The sequence below is a fragment of the Convolutriloba macropyga genome, chromosome 15, assembly GCF_964194025.1.
Source record: "Convolutriloba macropyga chromosome 15, txConMacr16.3, whole genome shotgun sequence".
Taxonomy (NCBI): domain Eukaryota; kingdom Metazoa; phylum Xenacoelomorpha; order Acoela; family Convolutidae; genus Convolutriloba; species Convolutriloba macropyga.
This window is the reverse complement of record NC_134482.1, coordinates 40566298-40589437: the sequence shown is the minus strand read 5'-3', so window position 1 is coordinate 40589437 and position 23140 is coordinate 40566298. Positions and strand designations below refer to the sequence as shown.

The 23140-nt window shown below is 35.6% G+C and overlaps 1 protein-coding gene across 1 annotated transcript in view; it reads left to right on the top strand.

The window, feature by feature from the left end:
* Nucleotides 1-23140, top strand: part of LOC142354607 (uncharacterized) — a 34015-nt gene that overhangs the window by 9947 nt on the left and 928 nt on the right. Inside the window, exons 6-9 of the mRNA XM_075406937.1 lie at nucleotides 6992-7266; nucleotides 11574-11982; nucleotides 12456-12993; nucleotides 18999-19200. Coding sequence (XP_075263052.1) covers nucleotides 6992-7266; nucleotides 11574-11982; nucleotides 12456-12993; nucleotides 18999-19200 — 1424 coding nt within the window. The remainder of the gene's footprint in view (nucleotides 1-6991; nucleotides 7267-11573; nucleotides 11983-12455; nucleotides 12994-18998; nucleotides 19201-23140) is intronic.

Here is a 23140-nt window from a genome sequence, read left to right as displayed (position 1 = left end):
TTCACAGCTCATTCTAGGCCTAGTTTTTGGTTTGAATTAAATTTTCCTTTCTCGCTAGTGGTTTTTTGTGTTCACATGCTGCATTTTGACATTGATTTTAGATTTTTCCTTATTTTTTATCTGATTTTTCTAAAAATTATTTTCTTAATTAATTCATAGTCCATTCTAGGTCTAGTTTTTTCTAATAAGTCGATGAAACTTCTTTGAATTGTACGTCAGGACTTGTCCTGCTATGTTTTTTTATTTCGTCGTCATGATTTTTGTTACGGCCATATGACATCACAGCCACTTTTTGTTCATTCGATCATGCAATTTCAACTGAATTGCATGCGTGACGTCATTTTTCGCTCTAAGTGGAGCGAGTTTTTTGTTCATTCGCGTGATTAAATTTTTGGTCACACTTGACTTACCTCACTCTCAAAAATGACTTCCTCACTTTGAAATTGACTTTTATTTACTTTAATTCAAAGAGATAAGGTCAAATTGGTGTGTGTCACTCTAATTGAACGTTTTTAGGGAGCAGCTAATAGAGGCAGCAAAAACTTATACAGATTTTTAATCAAATTATAACAGATCAGCCTTCAATGAAAAGACAAATTATTTTGGTCTGTCTTTTTTTCTGTTTTTTTTAGACTGCCGATCTACGAATCTATTGCGGCTATTTTCTGGCAATCTGCCAGCTATGGTTTTTTTTGATAAGTGAGCGAGCAAGAAAACTGGAAGTTCAGCGAGTGAATAAAGTTTGAAAAAGTTGTTTCAGTGAACAAATTTGAAGAGCGGAGAAAAGAGAGAGTAGATCTTTTGTTCATGCCTTCTTTTGAAGCAGAGCAATAAATGTAGGCGTGTAAAATTTTTCGCTAAACGAGCAAATTTTTATGTTCACGTGCGGCTTTTTCAAGCTGCTTTTTTGTAGTTTGAATTTTCTTTGTTGTCTACAAGATTATTTTAGACTGAAGTTATAATTTTCAGGTTGTTTTGATGAGTTTCAAATGTTTTGGTAATTAAAGGAAGTCTTACGCTAGTATGAAGTTTTTTCAACTAATTCTGCTGTTTTAAGTCTCCTTGTGACTTAATACAAGCGCAATGCTTAAGGGAAGTTTCCTTTACAAATTATATACAGGCTCTTTGGTAGAAAGCATTTTGTTAATTTTTGCCAAAAAATTTTTGTTCATAATTTCTTAACATTTTTTCGCTTTATTTTAAAATAGATGTTTTGTACTTAGTTTCGCTTGTCCGAGTTTGTGTGAGCAATGAAATTGCTTAAGATACTGCTCTCTCTTTTCAATTGTTCTTTTTCAATTTGAAAAATAATTAAAATTTTTGTTTTGGTTTAAAATACTTTGTTAAATTATCGTTTTTATTTCAATTAAGATTTTTTATTTCAATTAGAAATATTTCAATTAGTCTTTTCTCTTATTTGATGCTTACTGCTACCTGAAGCTAGTTATTCCAAAGGCTGCTTGTTTGCAAAGACATCTTCGAGTCGTTTTCGGAATTCTTTCGGCTATGTTTTTATTAAGATCTGACTCGAAGAGGCTTCTCTGTTTAATAGCCGCACAGCGATAGCTGGGGCTATTATTGGCCTTCTCTTGGTTTTTTTTTACAATTCAAAGAATTTGAATTGTATTGGGGCGCTGTCTTTTTACGACTCGAAGAGGAGTATTGGAGAAGTCCTTTTTTAATCAATTTTATTGGAGTGATTTTTGAAGCGGGAAATGAAACGCGTGAAAAAATTTGGACTGATTTTGGCGCTGAACAAAAGTGAAGAGCGGAGCGAAAAGAGAGTGGTTTTTGTTCATACCGCTGTTTTTGCGAGAGCGAGAAATTGATGTGTGAAATAATTTTCTCTAAGCGAGCGAAATTCTTTTCTTCACGTGCGGCATTTTAAAGCAGTTTTTTTTATTTATTTTGGTTAAGAGGTTTGGTTATGATTTTGTTTTAATTTCAGGCTGGTTTCGGTAGTGTTTTGAAGGTTTCTGGAAATTCATATGAATTTTATGATAATTCGGAGGTTTTTAATGTATTTTGCTGATTTTTGGGCTAATTTTTGCGTTTTTTTGAAGATTATTTCGTTTTACTGGCTCAAATGGGTATTGAAGAAACCCCTTCTACTTGTGCAATTTTATAATAACAATTGGTTACAGTTTTGTGGGTAAGAATCATTTTTTTTGAGAAATAGGACAAAAAAATGGCAAAAATTGGAACTATTCTTAATTTTTTGCAGTTTTTCGTTTTCTGTTTTTAGCTAAGTTTCTTTGCCTATTATGACTTGCCTATTGTTTTGCGAGCATCTGGATACCCTATTGGCTGAAGGGAATTTTTCTTTGGATTTATATGTTTTTGAAATATTAAAAAAATTAGTAATTTTTTCCAGTTTTTCAGTGAAAGTTGTTTTAAGAGCTATTTTTTTCATAGTTTTAGCCTAAAGTATTTATTCAAAATTTACATAAGTGCTTTTTGTAAGTACTAGTTGTTTTGATGAAATTATTTTGGCAGAGATAGTTTTTTCGGGATCTCAATTTATAACAAAATTTGATCAGATTTTTTATCAAATTTTAACAGATATGATTTTATTGTTTTTACTTTTTTGTTTCATGACTTTGTTTCAAGATAATCATAAATTAGTGAAGGCACGTTTTGTTTAATGAGTAGTTGGCTGGCTTTTAAATTTCACTCAGATTTTTACTGTTTTTTAGATTTTTTGGATCGGATTTTTTTCTAAATGGTTTTCACAATCCATTCACAGCTCATTCTAGGCCTAGTTTTTGGTTTGAATTAAATTTTCCTTTCTCGCTAGTGGTTTTTTGTGTTCACATGCTGCATTTTGACATTGATTTTAGATTTTTTCTTAATTTTTATCTGATTTTTCTAAAAATTATTTTCTTAATTAATTCATAGTCCATTCTAGGTCTAGTTTTTTCTATTTAGTCGATGAAACTTCTTTGAATTGTACGTCAGGACTTGTCCTGCTATGTTTTTTTTATTTCGTCGTCATGATTTTTGTTACGGCCATATGACATCACAGCCACTTTTTGTTCATTCGATCATGCAATTTCAACTGAATTGCATGCGTGACGTCATTTTTCGCTCTTAGTGGAGCGAGTTTTTTTGTTCATTCGCGTGATTAAATTTTTGGTCACACTTGACTTACCTCACTCTCAAAAATGACTTCCTCACTTTGAAATTGACTTTTATTTACTTTAATTCAAAGAGATAAGGTCAAATTGGTGTGTGTCTCTAATTGAACGTTTTTAGGGAGCAGCTAATAGAGGCAGCAAAAACTTATACAGATTTTTAATCAAATTATAACAGATCAGCCTTCAATGAAAAGACAAATTATTTTGGTCTGTCTTTTTTTCTGTTTTTTTTAGACTGCCGATCTACGAATCTATTGCGGCTATTTTCTGGCAATCTGCCAGCTATGGTTTTTTTTTGATAAGTGAGCGAGCAAGAAAACTGGAAGTTCAGCGAGTGAATAAAGTTTGAAAAAGTTGTTTCAGTGAACAAATTTGAAGAGCGGAGAAAAGAGAGAGTAGAGCTTTTGTTCATGCCTTCTTTTGAAGCAGAGCAATAAGTGTAGGCGTGTAAAATTTTTGCTAAACGAGCAAATTTTTATGTTCACGTGCGGCTTTTTCAAGCTGCTTTTTTGTAGTTTGAATTTTCTTTGTTGTCTACAAGATTATTTTGACTGAAGTTATAATTTTTGTTTTGATGAGTTTCATGTTTTGGTAATTAATGGAAGTCTTACGCTAGTATGAAGTTTTTTCAACTAATTCTGCGGTTTTAAGTTTCCTTGTGACTTAATACAAGCGCAATGCTTAAAGGAAGTTTCCTTTACAAATTAAATACAGGCTCTTTGGTAGAAAGCATTTTTTTGTTAATTTTTGCCAAAAAATTTTTGTTCATAATTTCTTAACATTTTTTCGCTTTATTTTAAAATAGATGTTTTGTACTTAGTTTCGCTTGTCCGAGTTTGTGTGAGCAATGAAATTGCTTAAGATACTGCTCTCTCTTTTCAATTGCTCTTGTACAATTTGAAAAATAATTGAAATTTTTGTTTTGGTTTAAAATACTTTGTTAAATTATCGTTTTTATTTCAATTAAGATTTTTTATTTCAATTAGAATTATTTCAATTAGTCTTTTCTCTTATTTGATGCTTACTGCTACCTGAAACTAGTTATTCCAAAGGCTGCTTGTTTGCAAAGACATCTTCGAGTCGTTTTCGGAATTCTTTCGGCTGTGTTTTTATTAAGATCTGTTTACCTTTTCATGATTTTTGAAGTCAAATTGGAGAAGTGATTTTGGTCACGCCGAAACAGGAAGTGGAGTGAAAAAAACGAGTGATTGTGCGGAGTGCATTTTTTTTGCTCTAATTTTGACGTAGAGTGAAAAACGGTGTTTGAACGAAAATTTTTACTGTTTTTCACTTGATTTCACTTCGATTTTTACTGTTTTTCAAATTTTTGGAACGGATTTTTTTTCTAAATGGTTTTCCGATTCCGTTCATAGTTCACTGCAGGCCTAGTGTTTTGTCTGAACCAAATTTTCATTTCTCGCTAATGGTTTTTGTTCACATGCGGCATTTTGAAATTGATTTTGTTTTTTTTTAAATTTTTTTTGATCTGATTCTATTAGAAATTGTCTTTCAATTCACTCCTAGTCCGTTCTAGGTCTAGTTTTTCGTTCAGTCAATGGAAATCCTTTGAATTGTTCGTCAGGACCTGTCCCGCTATGTTTTTATTTCGTTGTCGTAAAGATTTGTGTTGCGATCATATGACGTCACAATCACTTCAAATCTGCTTTTTGTTCATTTTCTTATGCAATTTTAAATAAAGTCCACGCGTGACGCCATTTCTTCGTCTTTGTGGAGAGAGTTTTCTTGTTTATTTGTTTGGTTAAGTTTCTGGTCACACGTGACCTACCTCACTCTCTAAAATTACTTCCTCACTTTGAAATTGACTTTTATTTACTTTAATTCAAAGAGATAAGGTCAAATGAGTTTGTGTCACTCTAAATTAAGGTTATTTGAGAGCAGCTAATAGAGGCAGCAAAAACTTATGCAAATTTCAAATCAAATTATAACGTATCAGCCTTCAATCAAAAGACGATTTTTTTGTCTGTCTTGTTTACTGTTTTTTGAGACTGCTGATCTACGAAGCTATTTCGGCTCTTTTCTGGCAATCTGCCAGCTATGTTTTTGTTCTTTTTCTGTTCCAATCCCAATATACGTCAAGCGGGTCAACGTCGGCTATTTTCGCGCAATTTGCCGGTTATGTTTTGGGTTGCAACTACAAATAAGTATCACTTGTTCAAGTGAACACGGAGAAAAGACTTGTTCAGAGTAAAATTATCGAAAAGATGAATTATTTCATATCTAGGAAAAATGATGGAACTGAGGATAAGATATACCCAAGGCCAGGAGTTTAAGAACAGTTGGTGCGATAATTTAGCGCACTAAGCGTGTAGGTGAAGAGATCATTTGATTTTATAAAGCTTTGACTTCAGAATCTCAAGGGCGCTATTTTGAGTTAGTTACTCTCGAACGCAGTTATTGTAAACGTGCTGTGTCTTTTTTAGGCAAAAGTTTGAGGTTGTGCAAAACCTTTTGACGCCTTTGTTCTAGAACATGCTTCGGTTTCTCAGTTGACTTTTCACGCTTGTCTTCATTTTTGAGTGGTCTTAATTGTTCTCACTCCGAAGTTAAGTTTGTTGCTAAATTCAAAACGATAGTAGCATATGAAATTGCAAGGGCCTGATGGACGAGTGGTTAATGCTGATGTCGAGGACGCCGGAGATCGCTGGTTGGAATCCCACTCTAGGTAAACTCATAAGGAAAAATTTATCTAGGCTACAGCATCTGAATTAAATAGCCTGTCTGTCGTTTGAGATTAATTTGTCCGACGTTAGTCGGTTTACGTCTAATAGCCGCCTCAGCTTCTCAGCCGGCTATTATAGCGCTCCTAATTTTTTTTACAATTCAAAGAATTTGAACTGTATTGGGGCGCTGTTTCTTTTTAAGATCTGCTCACACATTTTCATGATTTTTGAAGTCAAAGTGGAGTAGTGATTTTGGTCACGCCGAAACAGGATGTGGAGCGGAAAAGCGAGTGGTTTTGCGGCGTGCAATTTTTTCGCTCTAATTTTGAAGTAGAGTGAGAAAAAGGTGTTTGAACAAAAATTCGCTTTCTCGCTAGTGGTTTTTTTCACATGTGGCAATTTCACTTTAATTTTTACTGTTCTGTCAATTTTTTGGATCGGAATTTTTTCTAAATGGTTTTGCCCAATCAATTCATAGTTCGTTCTAGGCCTACCTTTTTTGTTTAAAAATAAATTTCCATTTCTCGCTAGTGGTTTTTGTTCACATACGGCAATTTCACTTTGATTTTTACTGTTATCTGATTTTTTTAAGTGGTTCTCTCAATTCACTCATATTCCGTTCTAGGTCTAGTTTTTTTGTTTAGTCAATGAAGATTCTTCGAATTGTACGTCAGGACTTGTCCTGCTATGTTTTTTTATGTCGTTGAATAAAAATTTTTCGTTCTACCTAGTTCACAGCTTGTTCAACATTTTGCGTGAAATTTTTTTGACTTCTCTAGGCTAGTTTCTCTCCTTCTGCTCAAAGTGCTGTTAGACAGCAGTTGCTCAGCAAAGCAATTCAAAATGAACAGAGTCAGTATCAAAAAACGAAATCAGAAATAGAAACTGGATAAACCCATGAAGCCCGATTTTATATGCCCGTTACTCGAACATTTATCTTAGGTACCATCTCTAATGCTTATTGGTATTGATACTAGCTCGTGTGTTGTCTCACTACCAAACAGGAGTATGTTCAGTTCTAAAGTAACATCAAAATAGTTCGCACTTTAACATTTTGTACGAAAACCATTTTACTAGTTTTTTCTTTTCAATCCCAATCTTGGTTATGGGTATCAACGGCGGCTATTTTCCCGCAATCTGCCGGGTATGTATAAAGAATCGAATCGTTTGCAGGAGATGGTTGCCAGCACGTCCAGTGGCAGATCCAGATCTCGCAATGGATCTCGATCAGTTGCAATCAAATCCGTCAGGACTGTACAACGTCCCATGAAGTTACAGACAACTTCACGTTCGGTGCTCTCTGCACGCGTAATTTCAAGTGACGAAGATGAGTTTATAGATAACAGTGTTGACAATGATGTTGAGAGTGATTTCGCCAGGAGGATAAAGTCGGTCGCAATTGATGTCGAGGAGGAGTGCAACAATAGTGGCAGAGTTTCGCGGGACAGGTTTGAGCGTTATTAGTTTCTCTTATTTATGTTTCCTCAACTTGATTTTTAATTGCTCTCAAACAAAGTTTGTAGCAAATATATTATTCCTGTGGTTTTTATGCGATTTTTCGCTCGACCGATTTTTTGTCTGAAACTTTTTAACTTTGTCCTCAAAAACGAGATAAGCAGGTAAAGCCCATAGGGCATTAAGTAGCCGAGGCGCCCTGTTAGAGCCTCATGCTTTACTGGTCTCTAATTTTGCGATTCACCAAAAATTTCGAGTGACAATTTCATGGTGTGAAGTGATTTTTAATTGCTCTTGAACGTAGTTCATAGCAATTATTGTAAACGTGTTTTTTAGGCAAAATTTTCGCTTGACAATTTTGACTTTTCGAGTGATTTTTACGCCCTTGACTTTTTGCATTTCGCGTGATCTAAAACTCTCTCTCTCAATCACAATTTCAAGCAGCTGAACTCAATTGGCGGCAATTTAATACTAAAAGTCAAAATGAAAAGTGCGTCGAAACTGGTGTCATTTTTTACTTTAAATCTTAATAGTGTATATGCTAACCTCTAATGTGGTTATTTGAAGCCCACTATAGAACTTTTTAGTCCAATTTAAGCTCCCTTCCCCCCCCCCCCCGACTGAAGCAGGCTGCAATTGATTAGAGCTCCCACTAGTCGTTCAAGAGCAATTCTTCCGACGTTTAGTCGGTTATGTTTATTATAGCTGCGAAGCTGTAAGCTGAGCGAAGCTATATTGCGGTGCTCTTAGTTTTTTTTGTTTTGTCGTCTGACGCTCTTTTTTCGTTTTACATTTGTTCACACAGCAAAGCTGAAAAAGTCAAAATTTTCTGAATGACTTCTTCCTCTCACTAAGGCATTTGCGCGCGTGACGTCATTTCTCACTCGCTTTAGCAAAAGTTTTTAGGTTATATGCGTGATTAGATTTTGATCATACGTGACTTACCTCACTCAATAAAATGACTTTTGCACTTCAAAACTTAAGTTTAATCTGAATTTGTTTAAGGTCAAAGGAACTCATATGTGCAGTAAAGGTCCTTAATAGGAGGCTTCTGCGGAATGAATTTTAACAAGCTTTATTAATTTATCGCTGAATGATTCTTTACCTAGTTTTTTGAGCGGCGTCGATTTTTTTTCAATTTAGATCTGTATCTGTTTCTATCTCTATTATATGGCACGCAGGTCTATTCTTTCGCAGCTATTCCGGCAATCTGCCGGCTATTTTTCTTGAATGTTTGACCTCCCGCAGTCCCCCACCCACCCCTCACCCCCCCCCCCCACTTACCGCAACGCCTCCCCCAACACTCTCCAGTTTACCTCCTTCCTCTACCTGGCGATTTGGATCCCCTCTCGTCCCAACTACCCCCACCCCCATAGCTTAACCCCCCACTCCGCTCAACCTCACCCTATTGCTATCTTCCCTGAGCCCCAGCTGGCTACTACCTAACGCAGCTGCTCTACGGACGTTTGAGAGCAGTTCGCGCGACGTTAGTCAGTTATTTTTTACTGATAGGAGCTATGAACTACTGGTTTTGCGAGGGTCGAAAAACTGCTGTGGCGACTAAAGTATTGGAACAGAGAGAAAGGACTTGTTTTGTTCATGGTTTGAAAGACGACGAGGAAAGAGCCAACGTAAAACCTGGTGCCACTGGAGCAAAATTATTCGCTGTTGCATCCTTTTTATAGCTACGAAACTGTAATCTGAGCGTACCTATATTGTGGCCCTCTTAGTTTTTGTCTCGTCGTCTGACACTTTTTTCGTTTTAAATTTTAAAATTTGTTCTAAAATATTCTTAATAGCCGCCGTCAACCACTCAACGGCTATTATTTAGGCGCTCTCCTTTTTTAAAATTCGCTTTACCTTTTGATCACGTTTTACATAAGTCACTATTTTCACGTTTGATTTCTGACTTACCTCACTGTTTCAACGAATGGATTTTAATTTCTATCACTCATTGAATTACGTAAATCCCGGTCATTAAGTCACAGTGCATTCTGTCAATTTCTATCTTTTTTATTTTTCTGTTTCAATCGCAATATGCGTCAAGTGGGTCAATGTTGGCTATTTTCCAGCAATTTGCCGGCTATGTTTTCTCTTGACTTTTTCAGTAAGTTTTTCTCGCTTGGTTTCTTGCTTTTTGCGTGACCTAAATTGGGCTCATTGGGAAATTGTCTGTTGCTAAATCGAAATCGATTTTAAGATAAATGGTAACACAAGAGACTGATATCAGAGTGGTTAATGCTTCCGATTGTTGTGTTGGGGATTGGATTTCAAAACTGTTTGTGATCAAAATTTGTTTGCACCCAAATTGTTCTGAAAAATGTAAGGTGGCAGCAATAACTTTTTTGCAGCTCAATTCGTTATGTTTCTATCTGTATTTTGCGGCACGCAAATCTATTTCTCGGCTATTACGGCAGAATGGCGGCTTTGTTTCGGGCCAATTTCTGCTCTAGTTTTTGTTTAAATTAGTTGCCTCAGTCTTAAGCTACCATAGATTTTAAATTTAACGTTTTTTTGACGAGAGCCTTAAATTGTCTTACTTCTCTACTTTTCTGGTGCTTCAAATAGCAATCTTTTATTGTTTCTAGTTTTTCAATGCATTTTGCAAAACTAATTCCAAACTATGATTTAAATGAAATACTCGAAAACAAATCAATGAACTGACTTTGAAAAAAGTCTGGAACTGTCACTCAGGCTATTGAAAAAACCAAAGGCATTAAATTTTTAATATGAAGTAAAATTCTGTGTTTTCTATTAGTTTTTATGTTCTACATCAGTTTGCAATTCAGATACCAAGGTTAGAAAAGTTTCGTGGAGTGCGTTTCTAAGGCGACGACTCAATTGTGTAATTTGTTCTTTTTTCTGTCGACAGTAAAATGAGAGGTAAGTGTTGCAACGCAGTCCTACTACACAGTTTGTGTTATTTTCATTGATTATTGGTGCTCGTTTCTTTTTCATCGTTGTACGTTTGTTTGTATTTCATGAAGTTTTGTGTTATCTATTTTTCTTAAAGGAATTGCTCATTAATTGCTCTGGAACGAAGTTCGTAGCAATTTTTGTAAACGTTTTGGTCTTTTATGCAAATTTTTCGCTGGACATTTTTTGCGCTTTTCTTCGAGAACATTTTTTGACTCCTCAAATGACTTTTTCACGCTTTCGTTCTTCATTTTTGATTGAGCTCTATTGCTCTCACTCGAAGTAAAGCTTGTTGCTAAGAAAAAAAATCGGTTGCAGCATAGCATCAATAAGGGCCTGGTAGCTGAGTGGGCCGAGCTTCTGGATAAGGATCGGGAGGTCAATGGTTCGACTCCCGGCGTGGTCAGATGCTTTTCTACTCGCCTGTCGTTTGAGAGCAACGACATAAGTCGGTCTGTTTTATTATTGCTGCAGCGGGTTTCTCTATCCTTTTGATGTGGAGTTATTTTTTTGGTATGGTCTTAATAAACTCAGATTTCACTTTTGTTTTTGGCTATGCTTTAAACACTAGAATTTCTGGGCCCATTTTATTGTTCAATATTGGCTTTGACATCAAAATATAAGAAACTGATGGAGTGCACTTACACGGCGTTTTTAACAATTGTATAAGTCTCGCTCGTCTATTGTACGCGATTTTTCGTACTATAGATTTTCGTCGAATCGTTTTTTTTTCGTCTAACTATTAGACTTTTTGTCCTCCCAAATACGGAATAAACCCCGGAGGGCGTTAAGTAATGGTTACGTGACTCTGCTTGAAGTCACTGAGAACTTTTGGCGTTTATCGAGAACCGTGAAGCGGTTCAGGATATTCAGTCAGAATTTCGAAGTGACTTCTGCAGTGTCGCGTAACCATGCTTAAAACACGAAATGCGCACGTTTTAAAGTTTAAAGTGACGATAGTCAACTTCTCGCTGAGTAGGAACTTCTAGCATTTAACTTCTGCCACTGCAGATTTCCGGCATTTTAAAATGTGCACGTGAGTGTTTTAAGTTCTCTTAGAGCCTCATGGTCCACTAGTCTCTAAGTATGCGCTTCACCAAAACTATTCTAGAGAAAATTTCATGGTGTGAAGATTGGTTCTTATAGTTTGTCCCCCCTCAGTAGTTTGGGAGCAATTCGCCCGATGTTAGTCGGTTATATTTCAATTTTCTGCTGAGTACGTTTTTCTAATCTCGAGAACTCTAGTCCTCAATTTATTGTCGGAAGCTGTTGAGACTGCATACAAGCAAACATATAGCAGGTCCAAATTAAAATCCGAAATTAATTTAAATACTTAAATTAATAAAACCCCTAATTTTTCCATCTGCATTGAGACAGTGTTTAGGTCACCTGTGAGGTCTGGCAAGCAGCGAATGAAACGACGTGGACTCGGTTCGTTCGCCTCATCTTCTGCAACGTTTGCAGGTTCGAACATTTTGTCACAAACCAGAAGAAACGAACCAGCACACAATACAGCAACTGATAACACGCTAGTTAAAATTGAAGACCAGAATAGTGAAACTCCACCTAGTGAAAGTCCACCTTTGGGGGGAGGTAATATACTGACCTTGGGCTCTTCTAGTGTTCATCAAGTAGCATCGCAGTCGGAAATGGCTGTTGATCCTCTCGGTGATTCAATTCAGATCATCACAAATGCAACCGATGCTGAAGCGAATAGCAATGTTACGGATGATGCTCCAAGGATTTACCAGGATCCAGTTCCTGTCGAAGTGAAGGAGGATTTGATGGAAGATGTAAGATCATCAGACCCTTTGCCCAATTTTCTTGTCTTCGTTAACCTTTGTGAACAAAATAACGGGATTTTGCTCTGATAAAGGTTTGCAGCCTTTTAATGAGGTGGAACTAGCCACAGTGAAATTCAGATGCAACATAATATTCAATCACGTTTTACAAGATGAAAATCCTAATTCTGTTCATTTGCGCCTGTCATTAATCTGCTGAAAATTGTTAGTGACATCCAATCTTTCATTGATAGTCGTGAGTTTTTAACGTAGTTGAATATTTGTTGTCCTCAATTGGCCTAATTCATAAGCCTACAAAGGTTAAAACCCACGCTTCTTTTTTTGCTAAACTAAGTTTTGAAATTAACGTTTTGCCTTTAGAAGTTGTCGCCCTATGATGACGCTGACCAGTATTAATCGTTCAAGCCCGATTTTGATGCAGCTAAAATTGGTTTTTGCTATTAAATTTTTAAATGTTTTTTTAGCTCTCTGGTTTGATCTCAATTGTCAAAGCAGAAGGAAGGCAAACAAGTCAGCCTCCTATCAAATCCGAAGACTCGAATATTGCCACAGTATCGTCGACAGAATCAAAAACCGAATTTATTCCAAATCCTGAAATTAGACCACCAGGCACGTGTCACAGCGGCATGAAGCTCGAATTCAAACAAAGTACAAATGAACAGGACAGTATGCGAGTTCTTGACAGTTCGATTCGGGAGGTAACCGGACTCGAACCGGCGCCCTCTAGTTCTTCAGCTCGATCATTGACAATACTACCGGACGATCAGATTGCTTCGGGGTCTCAAACTGCTGCTGATGATATTTTGACATTGACCGACGATTTGAGACCAAAAGCTATTGTTCCAGATCTGTCGGAATCAGCGGCTGCCGAAGTTAATGTTGTGGCCACGACTGATCACCCGATTGAAGTGAGCGAAAGCGAAGAAGACGCGATTGTGTTTTTACGCCAGAATATATTCACTCCACCGTTGGTAGATTTAGAAAGCGGGTCCGAAAATGACGGTGAGTCAATTTTGCTTATTTTCAGAAGTTTTGAGTTTGAGTTGTCTGTATTAGTTTTATCAATATTTGATCACGCCTCACGGATCCATTTTTTTTAGTAACTCTCACTTATCAGCTGAAATTGTTTGTGTGACGTCGTTTTTGCTCTCTGATGCATGAGGTTTAAGAATTCTGTGATTTGACATTTATTGCTCAGCACATCTGCTGTCTTAGTTCTCTAGGCTATCTTAGGATCTCATTGTAGCTACGACAGAAGGTTGGCTTTGTTTAGAATTTTTTAATTGCTCTCAAGCGAAGTTTGAAGCAATTATTGTAAACGTGTTAGTCTTTATTTAGAGTTTTTGCTTGACCGTTTTGACTTTTCGAGTGACTTTTTCGCATTTGACTTTTTCGTTTTGCGTGATCTAAATTTCTCTCTCATTCACAAGTGTCAGCAGCTCTAAATATCTCTGTCATTCACACAAATATCAGCACTTGAACTCAAATGGCGGCAGCTCGATACAAAAGTTAAATGAAATAAGCACCGAGATTTTTTCGTTTTGGGTTTTATTAGTGGTTATAGTAGACTATAATAATCTCCATTCACGTCATTTGAAGCAGCCTCACCCAGTGAATTAAGTCCCACCCCTCCCCGACTGAAACAGGATGCGATAGATTCGAAACGCAATCTAAAATGCGCGGAGCCATAAAGACGAAATTAAGAATAGAAACAGGGATAAACCCATGAAGCCCAATTTTAGATACCCGCTACTTTGAATTCTTTCTTATATGTCTTTGTTACCATCCCTGATGCTTATTGGTATTAATACTAGATCTTGTATACCCTCATTAAGAAACAGGAGCATCTCGAATCACAGCAAAATAGATAGCACTCAAAGATTTTTTACACAAAATCATTTTTATAGCTGCGAAGCTGTAAGCTGAGCGAAGCTATATTGCGGTGCTCTTGGTTTTTTTTTGTTTCGTCGTCTGACGCTCTTTTTTCGTTTTACATTTGTTCACACGGCAAAGCTGAAGTCAAATTTTCTGAATGACTTCTTCCTCTCACTAACGGCATTTGCGCGCGTGACGTCATTTCTCACTCGCTTTAGCAAAAGTTTTTAGGTTATTTGCGTGATTAGATTTTGATCATACTTGACTTACCTCACTCAATAAAATGACTTTTGCACTTTAAAACTTAAGTTTAATTTGAATTTGTTTAAGGTCAAAGGAACTGATTTGTGCAGTAAAGGTCCCTAATAAGAGGCTTCTGCGGAATGAATTTTAACAAGCTTTATTAATTTATCTCTGAATGTTTTTTACCTAGTTTTTTTGAGCGGCGTCATTTTTTTCAATTTAGATCTGTATCTGTTTCTATCTCTATTATATGGCACGCAGGTCTATTCTTTCGCAGCTATTCCGGCAATCTGCCGGCTATGTTTTTTTCTGTTCTTTCAATCCCAGTTGGAATTATGGGAATCAATGGCGACAATTTGGCACTCTGCTGAGCACAATTTCACTTCGCGTTTTTGTCTCACTGTTAATAAGCTGGTAATATCGCCTTTATTTCATCAAAACTAGTTCGGTTTTTTTGAAGAATCCCTTTTTTTGAGAGTATTGAGTGCAAAAAATTAATCCTAACAGATGAAACGGAAACATGTGGAATATAAATGTTTTGCAGCTATAAATTTTATTGTATTAAAAAATGTCCTGATCCCCAATAAGACTACCTTTAATTCACATTATATTAGTCTGGCATCTTTACTTGTACAGCGTATGAGCCATCTATTGCGTTTGTAGAGTTATTTGGCTACTGTTGGTCTTTATAAATTCTTAAATCTATTTTTCGTCTGACTCTTTGACATATCAGCCTCAAAAAAAAAGATCAAATGGTAAAACCCGAGGGCACTGCGTGTTTGCTGAGTGCTATAAGAGCTCTATTAGTCTAATTATATGTTCCACAAAAACTCTTGAGGAGGTATCAGTTAATGATTTGAAGGTCATTTTTGGGAAGTTTTGACCCCCTCCCCCATCCACATTGTGAGGCCAACATTCTTATGCCTAAGTTAGCTATCACCAAAACCAACCCTGTTAATTTCATGATATTTTAGTGTTCATATTTCTTTAAAATGTCCCTCAACTTTTGATTTTTTTTTGTATAATTTGCCTTGTGAAACTTTTTTATAAGGTGAGACGGCGATTAAACATGCTTCTTTTTTGTGATTCCTTTATTTTGCAGTGAATTCATCTCTCATTGTGTTTTCTATCCATGTTTTTTTTATTTGCACCAGTTTTCTCATTTTAACTATCTTCGCACCCTAGGTCTTTTGACCGGTGCTCCCCGTAAATTTTGAGTTCAAAAGCGCTAGTTGAAAGCTGACAGCAAATTTCCAAAGCAGCTCGGAAACTTTGATAAAAAATTTTATTTGCAAACAGATCTGGTGACCTTTGTATTAATTTTTCTTCTGTTTTACTGTTTTTGCGAGATAAATTGTTTTAAAACTTTAAATTCGTTTAACTAACCGAAGATAGACGAGTAACATACAGAGATTGTTGTTAAAAAAAAGTTTTTCAAAGTAGCTGGTTTGTTTTTTCCGACTTTAGCCAATCAAAATTAGGGAAAATACCACTCAATATAAGTAAAATGGAGAAAGTATTAGAAATTAAAGAAGCAATGGAAAGTTTTGAAATGATAACAATTGTTAACTTGTGTGTATACATACATACATTTCTAAACAAAATTGTGTTTTACAGACACCGAATTAATGTATTTTAACTGCTATGTAGTTTAACTGCTATGTATTTAACTAAGTGTCTATTAGTAAGCATTTTTGTGATCATTAACAATTTTTCAAATGTGCTGAAAAATGAATGAAATACACAGCCTTTTTTAAAGCATATGTATAACTATATTTTTGTTACTTCAATAGTGTGAATTGTAATAATTGTTTTCCAAAATGACAAAGAATGCCAACGAAAATGAAGCTCATTCAGAAGGCAAACTTGTTCTGATATTTAGCTGCGATAGCGAGCTATTATTGTTCTTCTCTTGGTCTTTCATTATTTCGTTGTCGAGATCTTTGTTACGACTTCACGACCTCACCCTCACTTCGAATTTTGTTTTGATCATTCATGCAATTTGGATTGAATTTCGTGAGTAGCGTTATTTTTCACTCTTAGGGGAGCCGTTTTTTGTTCATTTGCCTGATTAAGTTTTTGGTCACACGCCACAACCTCTTCATCAAAAATTACTTCTCGCTTTCAAAATGACATTGCTGATGACTATTGCTTACTTTTGCAGAACAGGTCAGATGAGTATATGTAACTTTAATTGAAGATTATTTGAAGGCTGTTAATAGGAACAACAAACAAGTTATAGAGGTTCTTCTAAATCAAAATATGACATCTCTGAAAGTAGTAAAGAAATTCTCTTTTTGAGACTACAGGTCTGCGAAGCTATCGAAGCTATGTTCTGGAAATCTGCCAGCTATACTTACTAAGCTTGGTTTTTTGGATTGCCCACTGAATTAAGCGTTTCGAAACCTATCGGTATGCGAACAGCATATCTGAATTACGCAGTAAAATTAGACTCAATTTGTTTTTCCCCAGTTCTTTTCCTGTCCTGAATGAAAATTTTCCATAGTAGCCTTGTTGATAGGTTGATGGCCGCGAAACGATAGTACGGCTTTTGTTATTGTCATTGTAGCTTTTATAATTAAAAAGTTTTTGGCATTGTTTTCTCGAATTTTTGAGATTGCTATTAAAGGCACTAGATGTGTCCTGATTTTGCTTTTATTCATTTTATGAATCCAGGTTTATGAATCCATGTTTTTTATGGCGGCTGAGTTCTTTGTTTTCAAAAAACATGGGAGCATTTATTGCCTTTAGCCCGTGTATTTTATTCTTTTTGTCTTTTTTCTTAGTCGTGGGTTTCTTATGAGACAATTGAACAATTAATGTTTGCAATTCATAGCTAACGATTTTATGACTTTGACACTGTGTTTGAATAAAATTGAAGTGAATTTTCAATTTTTTGTAGTTTTTGTTCTTTTTGTAGTTTTACTGAGTCTCCGTGATGACATTAATATAAAATGTCGCATTGGATTTCTAATAAAACTTAAATGAACCTATGTAAAGTTTTCAGTTGAGAGCTAACGGTTTTTGTAACTTCGATAATGTTTTTAGTGATATTTAAATATTTTAAATGTTTGATATTTTCAATTATTTTGACCGCATTTGTTTTTTTTTTCGTCTAGGCATATAGTCTGCAATGACAGCTCATATTGGGTTTTTAATAAGGCCAATGCGATCCTATTTAACGTCTTCAGTTGACAGTTTTGTTTACGACTTAGACACTGACCTTCTATTTCAACAAAAGTTTATTCGTTTAATGTTTTTATTGCTGCTTATAATTCTAATGCTTGAATACCATTTGCTTTCGAAGTTGCACTGATTTCCTTTGATTCTATTGTTTGTGGGTGCTTTTGTCACTCTGTCTCTTAGTACAGTTAAGAAAGGAATTTGTACTTTTTAAAGTTAAAGAGGACGCTTTGTTTAAATCTTTTAGTATATATTCATGTGTTTTGACGAATTCCAAGTAAATATTATCTGGAGAACTATTTTTTTTTCAATTTTTTTCTGTGTTTTTTTTTGGGTTTCTGGGTCCATGTGCCAGGTTATTAAATGTTTCATTTCTCTGGATTATTATTCAGGACTTGTCCTGCTGTTTTTTAAATTTGTTGTCTTTTTTGACTATTTGATCTTCCCCGCTTATCAAAGTGGGACGTTTTGCTTTCTGTATAGGTTTTTAGGTCATCCGTGTGATATTTGTTGCGCATACATGACCTATGTCATTAAATAAAAAACTTGTGCTCGTATTTAGCAAACCCAAATTGTGAATTAAACACTAAATGAATTTCAATATAGTTCACTTGAAAGACTCAAGTCTTAAATATTTTTTCTGAGAACAATTACTTAAAACTACAATCTAATGTCTTGATTCGCAGTTTTTTTTCAGTCTTCGTTTTTAAATTTGAACCTTTTCGTGGTTATTGTCCGGCAATCTACTGGCTATGTTTTATTTAATTCTACATAGTCTAGACCTCATTTCTCCTGCCTGAGTTTGAACTACATTTTCTTATTACAGTTTGTATGGTTCGAAATCAAAATTGTGAGTTGCTATGAAGTTAACTTGATTAATTGCCCCCGTACGAAGAAGTTTTGAAGTAACTATTTCAAACGTGTTTCTTTCAAAATATTCGATTGACTTTGAACGAAGTTTGGAACAATTATTGTAAACGTGTTTTTATGCAAATTTTATGCATGACCGTTTTTGTAGAACATTCTTTCGATTTCACTTCTCGGGTAACCTTTTCACTTTTGACTTCTTAGTTTTTACGTGATATAATTTGTGCTTATTCAGAAATTAAGTATGTTGCTAAAACAAAAGTGATTGCAAGATAAGATATCACAGGGGCCTGAAAGCTGAGTACTAAATGCTTCAGTCTAGCCGGACGGAGTTTGCGGGATTGACCCCTCCCTATCCGGATTGTTCCTTCCTTGACGATTGTATCAAGCCGACATCCCCTTCCGAATTAAATTGCACCTGCTGTCGTTCGATAGCAACCATTCGTTTAACCGCTAAGAGTACCCCCCCCCCCCCACACACACATACCGCTATTATCTTCTCCCTCTGAGGTTAGCCTCCCTATGCTTAAGCTAGCTAAACCCAAGCACACCCCTAGCCTGTCGTTCGAGGACATTTCGAAATATGGTTGTCGGTTTGTTAAAATGTTTCCTCCTGAAAAGCAAAGGTTCGTGATCTGACCAATTTACATTATATATTGCAACCATTCTTAAATTTTCTATATATATTTTAGTCTTTCTTGAAAAATAAATGTTCTGCACAATTTGGCCAATTTCTCTGCCATTGAAGTAGATATTGGATGGGTGTGTAATCCAAAACGACGTAGACAATTTTCCATTGCTGTAAAAACATGAATTGTGATAATCTGTTTGCGTTTAAGCTCCTTTGGAAGCTGATAGCCATGAATTACGCGTGACTGCTCAAGCGTCTACTTCTGACATTATTGGACAGCCTCTAACTTACTCTCTCCAACCTCCAACGCGCTCACCAGTTTTTACAGCAGCTGGAAGTAATGTTGCGATTGACGATGATTCGGATGAGAATAATGAACTGTCGCGACCTACAGCTCCCAAGCTTGTCAAGTAAGTGTCGAATTGGCAATGTTTTCTTCATTTTCGCATTCTGCAAAGAGGCGTTGTGAGTTTTGTTGGTCAGCATTGTGTTAAAATTCAGTAAATTAATATGACCACACGGTTGGTATCGCAAGCGAGAAGTTATCAAACTCGGATACACAGGCGATTTGTGGAATAACTTCAAGAGCGCAAAAACAAGAGTGTGGTATTGTTTTTAATCGACTCTCGTTGCGATTACAACAGTTGCATAACTTAGGTCACTGTTAAGCTGATTATACTAGGTTGTCCCGCCATTCTTCATCTAGCACAACTAGAAAACGTGACGGAAGCGGTAGTCTGAACCCAAAGCAGATCTTCGCCACTTTCAGATTTTTGTAGTATTCATCGGGCGCTAGGGAGACGTTTATGCAACTTTTATTGCAACGACAGGTGATTAAAAAGGAATCTAATCCCGAAGCAACGTTTTCCAACTGTTTCAGATTAGATGTATTCATTGGCTGCTTACATTTTATTGCTATGGATAAGTTATTATAGCTGCGAAGCTGCAAGCTGAGCGGAGCTATATTGCGGTGCTCTTGGTTTTTTTTTACGAATCGAAGAGGAATATTGGTTTTCTCCCGGTCTTTTCTTTTTTACGGGAAGTAGATTTGTTCACGCGGCATTTTGACCTAAAAGCGAAAGTGAGAAAAACTGTCTTGGTGAACAGATTTTCGCTAAGCGAGAGAAGTTTTTGATCATGCGCTGCGTTTAGTGAATGACTTTTTGACTTTGAAAAGTAGTTTTTGACTGAATGGCACATATAGATAACCGTTTTTAGCCGTTTTTTCGTCTAAGTGGTCCAATTTATTGCTTTTCATTTTGTTTCTTGTAGAAATAAATTTTATTCGATACTATATTAAAATGTCAACCTCGGAAATTGATGCCATTGTTTTGCAGAGCCTGAAAATGCGTTTCAAGTTGAAAATTGGCACATATTTCTTGATTTTTTAGTTAATTTCTGGCTTTTTTTTCTATTAATTTCTTCATTTTTGGATCTTTTAATAGTCTTTTTTGTCAGAAATCAGTTAATATGGCAACTTCTCTTTGATAATTCATATACTCAGCGCCTCTTTCTAACTCGATGTAATTTTGTTTATAAAATTGTACATATGCTAATCCGATTTTGGTAGTTTTTTTCCGATTTTCGTCAGTTTTTTGTTTGTATTTTGATTGTAATTGCTAGAAAGTCTTTTTGTTCAACGTGAGGGACTTTAATTTCGTTTCAGTAAAAATTCAATCATTTTTTGGCGTTAAGTTTCTGAAAAACTTTTTCATAAATGCAGTCTTAAAAGTTTTTTGACCACTTTTTTTGCAAAATGTTTCAATATTTCGTAATTTTGAATTCTGCTTTTTCCTAATTTTTGTTCTCGTCAGGAGGATACATCTTTGTATTGGATGTCTAGTTATCTTTTCTATGTCTTGAATGCAGAACAATGAAATGTATTTGTTTTTCTTGAATTTTTTAAATTGATTTCTAACTTCCAAAAATCAAGAATGTCTTTTTGTTACGGTGTTCCTTACATTGTGCCCATTTTCTTCACATTCTAGGTATTATCATTCTAGCTTTGTCCTGGCACCTACATTTCTTTTCGGTATATTTATTTTTTCAGTTGTTAAAAATGAATTTCAGCTTTTTCTTAGATTTTCATCATTTCTTTGGTTTGCAATTGATTTCATTCAACATAAGGTAGTACTGAGTGTTTGATAGCAATTCTTTTCCAAAAATTCCACTTATGACTATTTACTTAACTTTCTTCCGACCTTGGTATTAATTTGAACGATTTTTTGCCTTTGAATATTCTGCTGCTTATGTCTTTTCTATGATCAATTTAATTTTTGAATTAGTCTGATCATATTGTCTAGCATATGTACAACAAGGAACAAGTGTTTGTTGTATTTTGTCTTAATTGCAGTGATTGCAAGTGTAATTATAGGTGTTTTCTGTTCTTAAATTTAAAAGATTTAAAAGATTTAAAGATTTAACTTAGTTTCTAAGATTATTATCTGCCGTTTGCTTTCGAGATCTTTTTCATATTAGAATCATGAATTATTTGAGGGCATTTGATAACCCCGTCAGCGTTTCAGACTATCAGTTTTATGCCGACCTTATTTATTTTGGATTTTTTAACGTTACCAAACGTTTTCAATAATATAAAATTTTGCTGCATTTTGTTTCTCTTGGTGACAGTGGTTTAAGTTTCACCAATTTTTAGAGCAGACCTGGAGATGCAGTTAATGGTTTAAAACAAAAGGTAGTGGCTTCCGCTGCAATTACTGTTAGTGAGGTTTTGACGCTTCGAGTCGCTTCCGGAATTCTTCCGGCTATGTTTTTTTCGTTTGACGCTCTTTTTCGATTTACATTTGTTCACACAGCAAAGCTGAAAAAGTCAAATTTTCTGAATGACGTCTTCCTCTCACTAATTGCGCGCGTGACGTCATTTTTCTCTCCCTCTCTTTTCAGCGGAAGTTTTTTTGCGTGATTAGATTTTGATCACAAGTGACTTACCTTACTCAATAAAATGACTTTTGCACTATAAAACTTTAAAGTTTAATTTGAATTTGGTTGAGGTCAAAGGAACTCATATGTACACTAAAGCTCCGCTAAGTGGAGCTATATTGCGGTGCTCTTGGTTTTTTGTTTCGTCGTCTGACGCTCTTTTTTGTTTTACATTTGTTCACACAGCAAAGCTGTAAAAGTCAAATTTTCCGATTGACTTTTTCCTCTGACTAACGGCGTTTGCGCACGTGACTACATTTCTCACTCTCTTTAGCTGAAGTTTTTTTTTGCGTGATTAGATTTTATCACAAGTTACTTACCTCACTCAATAAAATGACTTTTGCACTTTAAAACTTCAGTTTTTTGAATTTAAGGTCAAGGGAACTCTAATGTGCAGTAAAGGTCTTTAACAAAAGGCTTCTGCGGGTTGAATTTTAACAAGCTTTATTAATTTATCGCTGAATAATTTTAACTTAGCTTTTTTTAGCGGAGTGGATTTTTTTCAATTTAGATCTGTCTCTGTTTCTATCTCTATTATATGGCACGCAGGTCCATTCTTTCGCAGCTATTCCGGCAATCTGCCGGCTGTGTTGTAACTGTTGTTGTCGCAGCGAGAGTTGATTAATTGCTCTTGAACGAAGTTCATAGCAATTATTGTAAACGTGTATGTCTTTTTTATGCAAAATTTTTGCTTGACAATTTTGGCTTTTCGAGTGACTTTTACACCCTTGACTTTTTGCGTTTCGCGTGATCTAAAGTTCTCTCTCAATCACAATTTCAACCAGCTGAACTCAATTGGCGGCAATTTAATAGTTTTTTCTTGGAATGGGATGAACCGGTAAAACTCGAGGTCATCAAGTTTATGAATATTTCTCAAAAAGCCATCCTAGTCCCTACGTATGCAATTCACCGAATCTACTGAGCAGACATAAAATCATGGTGTGATGGCGGATTTATATTGTTTTTCCTCGTGCATCCCTCCTCCCTTTTTGGAACTCAGCTGTTTAAGATTATTAATTGCTCTTGAACGAAGTTCATAGCAATTATTGTTAACGTGTGTCTTTTTGTGAAAAATTTTTGCTTGAGAATTTTGACTTTTCGAGTGACTTTTACGCCCTTGACTTTCTGCGTTTCGCGTGATCTAAAATTCTCTCTCAATCACAATTTCAAGCAGCTGAACTCAATTGGCGGCAATTTAATACTAAAAGTCAAATGAAAAGTGCGCCAAAACTGGTGCCATTTTTCACTTTAAATATTAATAGTGGTATATGTTAACCTCTAATGTGGTTATTTGAAGCTCACTACTGAACTTCTTAGTCCCATTTAGGCTCCCCCTCCCTCCCTCCTCCCCCCCTCCCTCCCCCGACTGAAACAGGCTTTTTATTTGGCAAGACTCTTAAGATCGCCAATTTT